An 11,109-nucleotide genomic window follows, 5' to 3' on the forward strand; every position below is an offset into this window, starting at 1 on the left:
AACCCAGCCTAAGTCATACCTCCCCTCTAACCAGCATCTTCTCTCCCTTCCTCTTTCTTCTCGTTTTACACACATCTTTTCAGTTGCTTCTCCCGCTTTCAGCCAGTCCTTACACAATTCCTTAACTTCTCAGCAAATTTAACATCACTCCCAGGTGAGTCTTCCATAATTTCTTTTGAGTATCTGCCCTACCAGATCTTAAGCATTCACTGTGAATGCCCACCACTCTTCAACCCATAAGCATTCATTTGTTCGACAGAACAAGTACTCAATCCACACCTCCTAAAAAGTCAGTGGGGCTGTTTTTAAGGTTTCCACCAATGGCTTATCAGGGTTTTTCTTAGTCCATCTCCTCCTAACCTTTCCCAGGAAGCAATCACTGAGTCATAAATAAGCGGAGACTTCAGGAGCTAGCCCACCCAGCTCCTGCTGTTCTTCAGGCCCTGGAGCCTCTCCCATTCCAGACCCAGTTCTAAGATGGGACGGCTGCTCTGTTTCTTTCATTCACACCTGTTGTGTCTTGCCGCCGTGTCCTTTTTTCAGGTGCTCTCTTAATTCCTACCGTGCCTCTGCGCTCACGTGCCATCCTCTTTTCCTTTGTATTCATTCGGTCATGACCTTGGGCGCACATAGGCAGCAATAGCCATTTCTCCCATCAGTAGGACTTTGCAAATAAGTGTTCCATCTGCAGGCAGCCTGAACATTGCTCTTCTGATCTTTTCTCCATTTTCCCTTTCTCCTGCTGCTGCAAACACCCTACGTTCCCTCCCTCATTCCTCTGCCTTTCAGCTGGATCATTCCAGGGAACCTAACTGCCTCCTCTACAGTTTTGATACTCAGCACAGGCTGAATTCTTGGATCTTCCTTATTTCCTACACTCTGTATGGAGTCTGTTTGCACCTTCCATGCAGCCTGCACTGCCCGAAGCTCCCCACTGTGGCCCATTTTATGTCCATCCCATTTAATCTCTCTCTAGCTTCTCGTTCTATTGACAACACCGATGGCTTCCCATCTTTTTCCAGCAAAGCCTTCTGGTAGCAACACATCATATTGCAGTTCTTATGTAAGCCACATCCCAACCTCTTTCCTGCTAATCTGATCATCTGAATTAACATGCGACTCTACACTGAACTTCCAATTCTGACCCTCTCTGCGCGCTCCCCGTGCTGGCCTTTCCTGCCCTTCCTTGTTTGCCATTCCGCAAGACCTCCTGCTCTGCACCGAGCCTAGATCTCACGCTCCCTCTTCTCAGATTCCCGCCTCAGTTCTTCTCTACTTCTTCCTTCTCTCTCTTTTTAAATACATGTCTCAGTAGTTTCTCACACTTTCAGCCAGTTCTGACGTGATACCTTAATTTCTGAGCAAATTTTAACACCCATACTTCAACGACTTCTTAATTTCCTATGATTATTTGCTCCGTCATAGCTTATTAACATCTGTCACATTTTCAGCTTCCATCTCTGATCATAGTGAGGGAGCCGTTATTTTTCTCTTGAGGTATTCTCCCTTAAAGATCCCCCCGTGCTGCTTACCGAATACAGACCAGGCTCTCACCGCACCCCTCCCGCTGCGCTCTCCCATTGGACAAACAGGTCGCCATCGATGGCTTTGCATCAAGATTCATCCTGAGCTTGCCCCCTAACTATTCATATCCGGTCTTTCCGTGAAAATTATTCCATCCCTCCCACATCCACACACCTACCACCCCACTCCTTTATATTCTAAGTTGTCTTTGTGGTTTTTTAAGAGAAATAAAACATTATACATATAATTAAGATTTCCTCTGTACCACTTCAGAATCACTTTCTTCTCCCTCACTATGTAATCTGATGCTTCTATATTTATCATTTTAATAGATATTTGTCTCCTTCAATAACATGTAATGCTATCCTTGAGGATTTTAAATACATGTATGTGTGTATAGACACACACACATACACACATATACACATACACACACACACACACACATATATATATATACACACACATATTCTTTAAAAAATTTCTCCCATCAAGACTTCAAGAATTAATCTGCTTCCTGACTTCTGTCCATATGCAGGCCTTTAACTTATTATGTACACCATTCATTGCAGCCTTTAACACCAAATATTTTAACCAATTAGACCTCTTCTAAGACCTGACAGATTTCTCCATTCTGGGTTTCTTTAATCCACATCTTATTTGCCTTCTTGTCACTCTGACTACTGAGAAACTGCTCAAATTCATGAATGTGCCCATTACTTAACTCCTTTCTTCTTTTGTATTTTGTTATGCTCTGCATATCTTAACTACCCCTCCAGCTGTCACATCACTGATACTGACCACACAACACCTCACATCACGTGTACCACCGCCCTGCAGTGTACCCTAACAATGGGTACGCAACTAAGCTTTATGTCCCTTATGATTTCTAACCACTCAAGAAATACACATAATCTTGTCTACAAACCATTCACCCACACTCCCTGACTGGTCAGTCCCGATGTATTCTAAGATTGCTAGCAACATCTTTTTAGAATTCATCTTAATCAAAGTCCCTTAAACCTGGTCTGCATTTTTGCCACTCCATTTACTAAGTCTTCTCTAACTCATACAGTGGTCCTTTTCTCCGCTCACAAACCCTCTCCCGCTTCTTATTCCATCCCAACCCTGGTCTAAGCATGTGCCTAGCCCATCAGCCTTCAAGAACTGGCTGCTTCTCAAACCCTTCCTTCACATCTGCAGCAGTCTTCGCTTTGCTCTTCCATTCCTCTCCTCCTTGTACTGTACCTCACCCCAGAAACATGCTGCCCAAGCTTCTGGGTCCCTCCTTCCAGCTACCACCTACTTCCATCTCCTTCTTCCAGATTTCCACTGGCTCTTCAGGACACAGATGTCGGGTGCTCGCTGCTCAACCCACTGCCATCTCCCTGGTGTCCTACACTCATCACCGCATCCTCTCTTCCTCTCAGTTCAGCATAAACATCCATAGTATTCCTGCTACTGGTTTGCCTTTTATGTCCATGCCTCTCAGCCTATTTGACCTTTTATATTGAGCAGACATGCTACCTCCAGGATCTTTCCAGCAAAGCATCCTGGAGAGCAAACCTCGAACTCCAAGTCCAACTCCACCACCTTCTTACCTCACTCTCTCTCCTTGTTAATACACAAATCTGACAAATGTCCAACTCCCATTTCCTCAAGTTCCCATTTGGCCCTCTCTAATGCCCTTCCGTATTTATTTTTCTACCTGTACATTTTGCAGCCTTGCATAACCCACACATCCCCTCTCCTTATTGTTCCCAGCCTCCGTCTCTTGCTCTTCGTTCATGCAAGTCTCCTCGGTTGCTTCTCTCACTTTCTGCAAATCCTAGCATCTCCTTAATTCCCGAGCATGTCTTTAACATCCTGTTAAAGTACATTCTTTCCAGTATCCCCTGTGCATCTTAACCTTTCAGAGTGGGGAGTGATGACCTTTGGAGGTTCCCTCCCCTCGGGTTCCCACTCCCTCACTCAAAACCAAGTGTCTGTTTTTTAGACAAGCCCTTCCCTGAGAGAGCAACTAACCAGTCTCCTTCCTTTTCCATCATGACCTTTGGCCCGCGTGTGGTGCCATATACTTCCAGTTAGCGTCAGGGACCATTTCCATGTCAGTATTCAGTGGTTTATCTTCTCATCTGATGGCAGTTTTAACTGTGTTTTATTCCTTTTTCTTGATTTTTGCCTCATAAAAACCACCTTCTATTCAGCATCCTTCTTCCATGCAGAGACTACGAACGCACTTACCATTCCCACAGATTCAGACTCCCTTCTGGATAAACCAACACCTCCGATTCAGCCCTCACTGTTCAGACTGTGGCCTGGACCGCAGGTCCGTCCGCTGTGGCCGCTCTCCCCTCCCCTTCCGCAGGGCCTCCTGAACAGCTCCCCTTCCTCACCTGTGTGTAGCCATACCCCCCGCCTTTCTTTCTTCAGTGGTCATGACTGGGTTAACGTAAAACCACTCTACAGAGTCCCTACCCTGCACATCCCCGTGTCCCTCACTCCAGCCCTCTTCGGCGACCTTCCCCTTGGCCCGGTTACTCTCCTGCAAGCTTCCTGCCCTAGCATGAGTCACGGGGCCCCTTGCCCTATTCTAACCTCCCTTCCCTCCGTATCCCCTGTCCTTTCGTACAGTCTCCCCAGTTGCCTCTCTGTCAGCGGGTGCTCACATGACAGGCTGCTAGCAAGACTCATCAGAATGGCTCATCTGCCTTCCTCTAGAGCAGTGGTTCTCAAACTGCAGCTCGTTAAGACAGACTCAGCGACTCAGGCGGGGCTGAAGCACACGTGTTAGGAAGCACTGCTCTAAACACTCCCCTTAGCCGAGTCCCTTCATTAAAAATTTCCCACGGAGGCATCAAGACCGAGTCTACTTCCGACTTCCATTATTTTGCAGGCCTTTCTTTCTCTCCCAGTACACGCCTGAGTCCCTGCGGTGTGGCCTTATGCCCAACATATTAGGCCAGTGAGGCCCTTCCTTGTTGCCGGCGGGGTCCCCATTCTGGGGGACTGCGTGGTGCACATGGTTTTTCTTAGTACCACGCCGGCTCCTGAGAGTTGCTCTCTCCACACTGCTCGTCTTGACCTTAGCCCCTCTTCCCCGCCACCACCCCGCACCTCTGGCCCAAGTGTGGGGCCTTCTCTTTCCAGTCAATACCCGACATTCTTCAGATGACCTTTTAATCTGGGGGCAACTGTAATGTCACTCTCCCATTCCTGTCTCCTATTACCTGTCCTGCCCTAAAGAAATAAGCTGCCTTCTCTTGAGTATCACCCCCCGCCCCTCAGGCATGGCCTCCTCCTCAACAGCTCTCCACCAGGTTCTCTCCCCACTAGCAAAACATCTCCGCTTGATAGTAAATTCTAGGGCGACTTCAGTGTGGCGCTCACGTGACAGTTATCTGTATCCCTTCGGTTGCTTGCCCTGACATGTCTTTATTCCACACAGTAGAATTTCATCTACCACCTGTACAGAGAAGTAACAGAGTTCTACTCAAGTTGGGTTCCCACCATGACCTCCGGACACTCGTCGCCCAATACTTGTCCTCCCTGCTGCAGACACACAACTCACACAGCAATCCGGGGTCCACGTGCTGTCCTCGCTTTGTACCAGGGGCATCTCCATCCTTGTCCTTCCAGTCCCCCTCACTAGAACAGCCAGTCCCCTTCAGGCCCTACATACTGCTTTCAGTTTGGCTTTAAGACCCAACATTTAACAAACCAGACAGACCTCTTACAAGATCTTACGGGATTTCCCACTCTGGGGAACTTTATTCTTCCCCTTCTCTGTCCCTGCCACTCCCCCCCTGCTCCCCACTGCTCCTCCCACAGCCCTCCCTTGGTGCAGTCTCCACCGCTCCTTTCTCATGTGATCGTCATCTTTGCCCCAGGCACGGCACCATAGCCTTCCTCCCCAAACCTGCTGATCTTCAGGCGCCCCCACCTCTTCCGCAAGCTCTCCCACTCTTTGCCCGGGTTGACCCCAAATGAGCATCTCCATTACCTACAGAGCTGCTTGTCTGGTCGGCTCCCTTCTTGGTATCATCTCTCATGGGTTTGGCTGTTGCCTTGTTCCTCTTCCTTGTTCTGTCCCTGCTCTGCCACGTGCACTTGGCCCCTCCATTCAACCCCAGCTTTCACAGGACTCCTGCCCCTCACCGTGGCTGACATCCATCCACCCTAGGCTCTTTAACCTTTCACTCTGTTGGTCACACTGTGGCTTCAAGGGAGAGTCCCACATGGCACTCCTTCGTGACACCACTTCTTATCAGCCACTTCCTCTCCACACACTCTCTCCTTTGGTTGTAATCTAGCTTTGCTCACAGCTCTCTGCTTCCTGTCAGCTCTGCGGCCTCCCAGCGCCCTCGTCCTGATCTTTTGTGTCCTTCCCTCCTCGCACGTTCTAGTTCACTCCACACCTTAAGTGCCCTCCCTTCTTGGCTTCTGGCCTCCAGCTTCTCGCTCTTCTCCTCCATGCTATTTTCATACCAGTCAGCCCAGGAACTGTCACTTTTAATCAAGCCTTACATGGCAGGTAGCTTCAAAGAGCAACCAACTTTAACGGCACTTCACAAAGTAAGGTGGGACACCTCACCCAACCCTCCTTTACTTGCCCCCTTTTGACAGAAGGCATGGGTGCCAGACACTTCTCTTCAGATGTGCTCCCTCATCCTCTTCAGCCGTTCCCCACGGCACAGTAAGCTCTTCTCCGGACAGACCACCTCCGTGCACACTACTAAGTCAAGACCGGGATCTCTAAAGACACCAGCGATAGCTTTTCATTAACTTCCCTATCACCCAAGTCCTTCAACTCCCAATTTCCCTCCAAATGGGGGCCCCAAGAGCTGGTCCACTCCTGCCTCTGACTGAAGTCCTTGCTCCTCCCACTTTTTAATACTTCTACACAAAACACCCAAAACGTAACCAGTGACCTGTTTAAAGCTCTCACAGGATGCCCCATCCTAGACCTTCTTCATCCCTCACCTGCTCTGCCTTGTGGGTCTTCCACTACTGTGTTTCCTTTCCTCTGCTTCCAGTTTCTCCATACTGCGTCACGAGTTAAGACTTACGGCCCAGGAATGACGCCCCATCCTGGCAGCCGTTACGTCATTCCTTAGTGACTCCTTCCCATCTGAGAGCAACTTAATGCTGCTTTTTCTGTACCTTTCCTCCTTTTCCCCTACATTTGTCCTAGAGAAAACCTTCTCTTTCAGCAGCCCTCCAGCCACGTGCAGAGCATTCCTGGGGATTCAGCACTCTTTCCTGGTGGGTATTTGCTCCTCGGGTTTGGCACTCACTCCTCGAGTGGCGTCAGTCTTCCCACACGCTGTGTACGGCAGCCGTTCCTGTTCGGTGCAGTCCGGACCTGCACGGACTGCTGTAGTTGGCATTTTACATCTAGCCCTTCTACCCCTTTCTAATTTCGGCCCCACTGGCCATAGCCTTTAAATTATTTCAACAAAGTTTTCTGGAATGTTCTCATAGCCGCATGTCTTATTTAATCAGTCTCCCCTCTGGTGGCTGAGACCTGGCAACTCCCTGCTGCGTGTGCTGTGCCCGGCCTGACCCCCACGTCTCTCTCCTGGCTTCGTTTCCAGCGTCTGTCTTTTCTCTAATTTGTGTTCTTTCACACAGGTCTGCTCAGTAGCTACCTCTCATTTCAGTCAGTTCTCTTAAGACAAGCCTCTTCTGAGAGGAATTTTAATGTAGCTCTCCAGGGCATTCTGCCCTTACTCCCTCTGGTTATTTGCCTGGCTTCATTCATGGAGTTCTCATCTTTGTTATGGCAATGGATTCAATATTGTTCTCTTGCCAAGAAAGGGCCTCCTCACCCCCTCGCTCATCACCCAGTGTTAGCCATCCTTTCTGGCAACATCCATAGATTGGTACCAGTGGTTTTGCTGGAGTTCACCTTAGATGCCCTGTAACCTCTCCTTCTATCAGCCAAACCATTTACTTAAAAATTTGTCATAAACATTTCGAAACATTCTAATACTATTTCTGTTTGCTATCTTAATCTGTTTCTGGATCACTTACCTACACATTAAGTGTGTTAGGCCCTTACTTATACCTAAAATTCAACCAGTTTGCCCCAGGTTATGGTCTACCCCTGTTCCCAGTTGTCTCCTATTCCTCTTGCCCATTTGCCTGTAGCCTCCCTGCTTACTCAGAACCAAATGGGATTCACATACTCTTGCATTACCCAATGTCTATCCTGCTCCTCATTCTTACTTGATCATGACCTTTGTCCCTGCCATAATCCCGTATCTCCTCTCTTTGTCTGAATACTTCAACTGACCCATTTTAGGTCTGTTAACTTCCACTTCTTTCTTCCTTCTTCCCTTTCTTTCCTGCAGAAAACCCTACACTAATTTAACCACGATCATTCTTTGACCAACCCCCTGTTGCACTGAAGTAAGATTCTCTAGTCTTAACAGGTACACTCTGTCCTACATGGCACAACCCACTACTGTCATCCATTCTCAAGGTATTCTGTTAAATTCATTTGCTCTCCAAACTCATAACCTGTTTTGTATAGGATTCCCACGGGTGGCTTTAGTGATTTCTAATATTCCAGTCTCTTGACTGCCTCCGCAAACCAGAGCCTGTTAGAAAATACCTGGTCTCTTTCATTTGAAATACAAGGTATTCAAATTTGTTCCTAAACAAATTCGCTTCAGCACGCTATGCCTTAGCATCTCTTCTCATTTCCACTTACCCCATGGCCCTTCTGGTGGCTTTCCTTTTTGTGTGTACCTTCCACTGCTTGCTTGCCCAATCTCTTTTGCATCCTTTGAGATCCTGTTAAGCTGTTACATTCTTTCAAATATTTGGATTTCCCCCAGCTGTTAATCCTGTACTCCCTTACTGCCCTCTATTCCAACTTACAGAATCTATGGCATGGAGTTGTAGTGTCACAAGTACAGGCAGATATCTGCCCCCCCACACACACACACCTATTTAACTCCTAGACAGTCTGCTGAGACAGAAGTCATGTCTCAGTCATCTTTTTACCCAAAGATCTGACACATTAGATCTAATGTGTACATGTCTGATGTCAACATGTACTGATATTTACCACATACTTGACTGGAAGGAGGGAGCGAGGGAGGAGGGAGCTTAAACTTGAGACTGAGCAGATGGAAGTCCCACTACCCAGCATGTCATATATGGTCTTTACATCAGAATCTGTTCTTTTCCTGTCCTTCCTATCCCCCAGATAACTCTCTTACCCCCCAGTGTCTAGTATGTTTTGTACCTGACCCTAAATGCCTTTTCTAAAACATCCAGACTTAATAAATGCCTGCCTTCCATCCGTTCAGAAAATCTCTTCACGAAGACTTCCCTTTCCAAAAATGTATCCCCCGATTTCCATTTCTTTCTTATTCTACCATTCATCCCCAAACAATAAGGCTCACTTGTTTTTCCATTCTAAGACACTGACTCTACCAATGCCAGAACCTCACTACTGACCTGCTTACTGCAGGTTGAAAGCTGACATAAAGCACATTCACTCTGGTGGCCTGGCCTGTGGACCCACTGTCAGTCCACAATCTAAAGATAAAATATTGATACTGAGGTTCTTGAAGTACTTAGTGTTAATTTAATGACCTGTGTGGGTTTTTTTTTTTTTCCTTTGTCAGCTCCTAAAAGTAATGGTTCTTATATTTCTCAACATGTACTCTTGACAAGCATGGCAAAAAGCCCCCAAAGGTCTCTCCTGGGCTGCTTGCTTTATGCAAATATGGAAGCAGTGTTGCCCATGTTGTCTTTTCTGTGCTATTCTAACCCATGGTCGGGGATGGGTTTTAGAGTCATTTTGCGCAGCTGCGCCCGCCATGGGCAGCCGGGACTCTGCAGGCTTTGTGCCTGCACTGGCCCTGACCCAGGCTCGCCTGCTGTTTCTCGCCCAGTTACAGCCACCTTTAGCTGCACCATGAAGTTCACGGTCCGGGACTGCGACCCTGACACTGGGGTTCCAGCCGAGGAGGGCTATGATGATGAGTATGTGGTGAGTCTGCCCCCCGCCAACCCCAACACTGCCTCTGACACCGAGTGACTGCTGCCTGCAGGAAACATGCTGGCGACATGGGACATGCACGGAGGGGGCTTTAGTTTCCCACCAACCACAGCTGAGGAGGACCTGGACAGAGCCTCCTCTCTAAGAGGAGTGTGTCATACCAAAGAGAACTGGGATGTACCACTTAATGACGGAGTGAAACAGAACTCACGCTTTGATGTCTTTATAATGGGGATAATTAAGAGATGAAACAATTACATGATTTTCATGGAGATCAATGAGTTTTATTTCAAGTATTGCGTTTTTTTCTGTTTTTGTTTAGCAGCATTTAGTTTACTTCTAACGTAGCTACATCACAGACTGAGAAGCCTTCACAGAATATAGGGAAAAGTTTAATAGGGATCAGGCTATTAGTGAAGGTGATGTTCAGAAGACCAGCGTGGCCTTGAACGCGAAGGTTAGGTGTGGCAGCAAGACCACTTTATACCCCAGGGTTACGCATGTTGATCTGAATACAGCTCTTGCCAGATGTCCTGTTTTCTGCTTTCCTTTGCTAAGTCCTACATCGTTAGATTTATCTAGACCACAGAACTTAAACTACTTGGGTGGTCAAGTTTTTCCTAGTCTCCTGCAAAGGAGAGAATACCAAATGATAAAACCATTCTGATCAGTCCCTTCTGTCCTCATGGTGTCCTGAAGGACTTCCTTTACTGAGCCCTGCTTGTTACCCACTAGCTGGAAGATCTTGAAGTGACTGTGTCTGACCACATTCAGAAAGTACTGAAGCCTAATTTTGCTGCTGCCTGGGAAGAGGTGGGAGACACCTTTGAGAAGGAGGAGACCTTTGCCCTCAGTTCTACCAAAACTCTCGAAGGTGAGAACAGTTTTGCCATCTGTGTATTGCAGGATGAAACCTAATGGACGTACTTATTATTCCAGAGTTGTCTCTTTTCTTTACATATTTAATAAACCATTTTGCTGTCTTCATCATCTAACTGAGTCAGCCGGGTTCTAGTCTGGTGGCTTCCCTCCTCAGCACCTGCTGGGACAGAGGCAGACCCCTAGGCTGAACTTTCCTGATACTGTTGCATCTGTCCCCTCAACACAGAAGCTGTCAACAACATCATCACATTTCTGGGCATGCAGCCCTGTGAGAGGTCGGACAAAGTACCTGAGAACAAGAATTCCCATTCCCTCTATCTGGCAGGTAAGAAACTTCCATCAGATTCCCCCTTTGTATGGTTGCAAAATAGGAACGGGTGTGCACAGGCATCACAGGGGTTGTAATTTACAGCCCTGTCAGTGTGAATAGTTTGTTTTAGCTGCTCAGTTATTCACAGGCTATCCTTAGGCTGTTCTTTGAAGAGGTAAGTTTGACCTGAGACCCCTGAATCACTCCCACATACCAACGCCACCATTTACCGCCTCTGAGTACTCCAGACCAGTACTACTGAATACCTTCTATGTGCCTGGTATCATGAGAATACAAAAGATTAACATTTTGTACACAGGATTCAGTTCTCACCATAAACACAGATCTCTAGAAAAGCTAAACTAAAATAATA

The 11,109-nt window shown here is 47.3% G+C and overlaps 1 protein-coding gene across 3 annotated transcripts in view; it reads left to right on the forward strand.

The window, feature by feature from the left end:
- Positions 1 to 11,109, forward strand: part of COPG2 (COPI coat complex subunit gamma 2) — a 114,993-nt gene that overhangs the window by 103,187 nt on the left and 697 nt on the right. For all 3 annotated transcript variants that reach the window (XM_082694005.1, XM_082694006.1, XM_082694007.1), the window contains 3 exons: positions 9,438 to 9,535; positions 10,280 to 10,418; positions 10,653 to 10,751. In XM_082694005.1, the coding sequence (XP_082550131.1) occupies positions 9,438 to 9,535; positions 10,280 to 10,418; positions 10,653 to 10,751 (336 nt within the window). The remainder of the gene's footprint in view (positions 1 to 9,437; positions 9,536 to 10,279; positions 10,419 to 10,652; positions 10,752 to 11,109) is intronic.

This window comes from Mustela nivalis, assembly GCF_964662115.1.
Source record: "Mustela nivalis genome assembly, chromosome: 12".
Lineage (NCBI taxonomy): Eukaryota > Metazoa > Chordata > Mammalia > Carnivora > Mustelidae > Mustela > Mustela nivalis.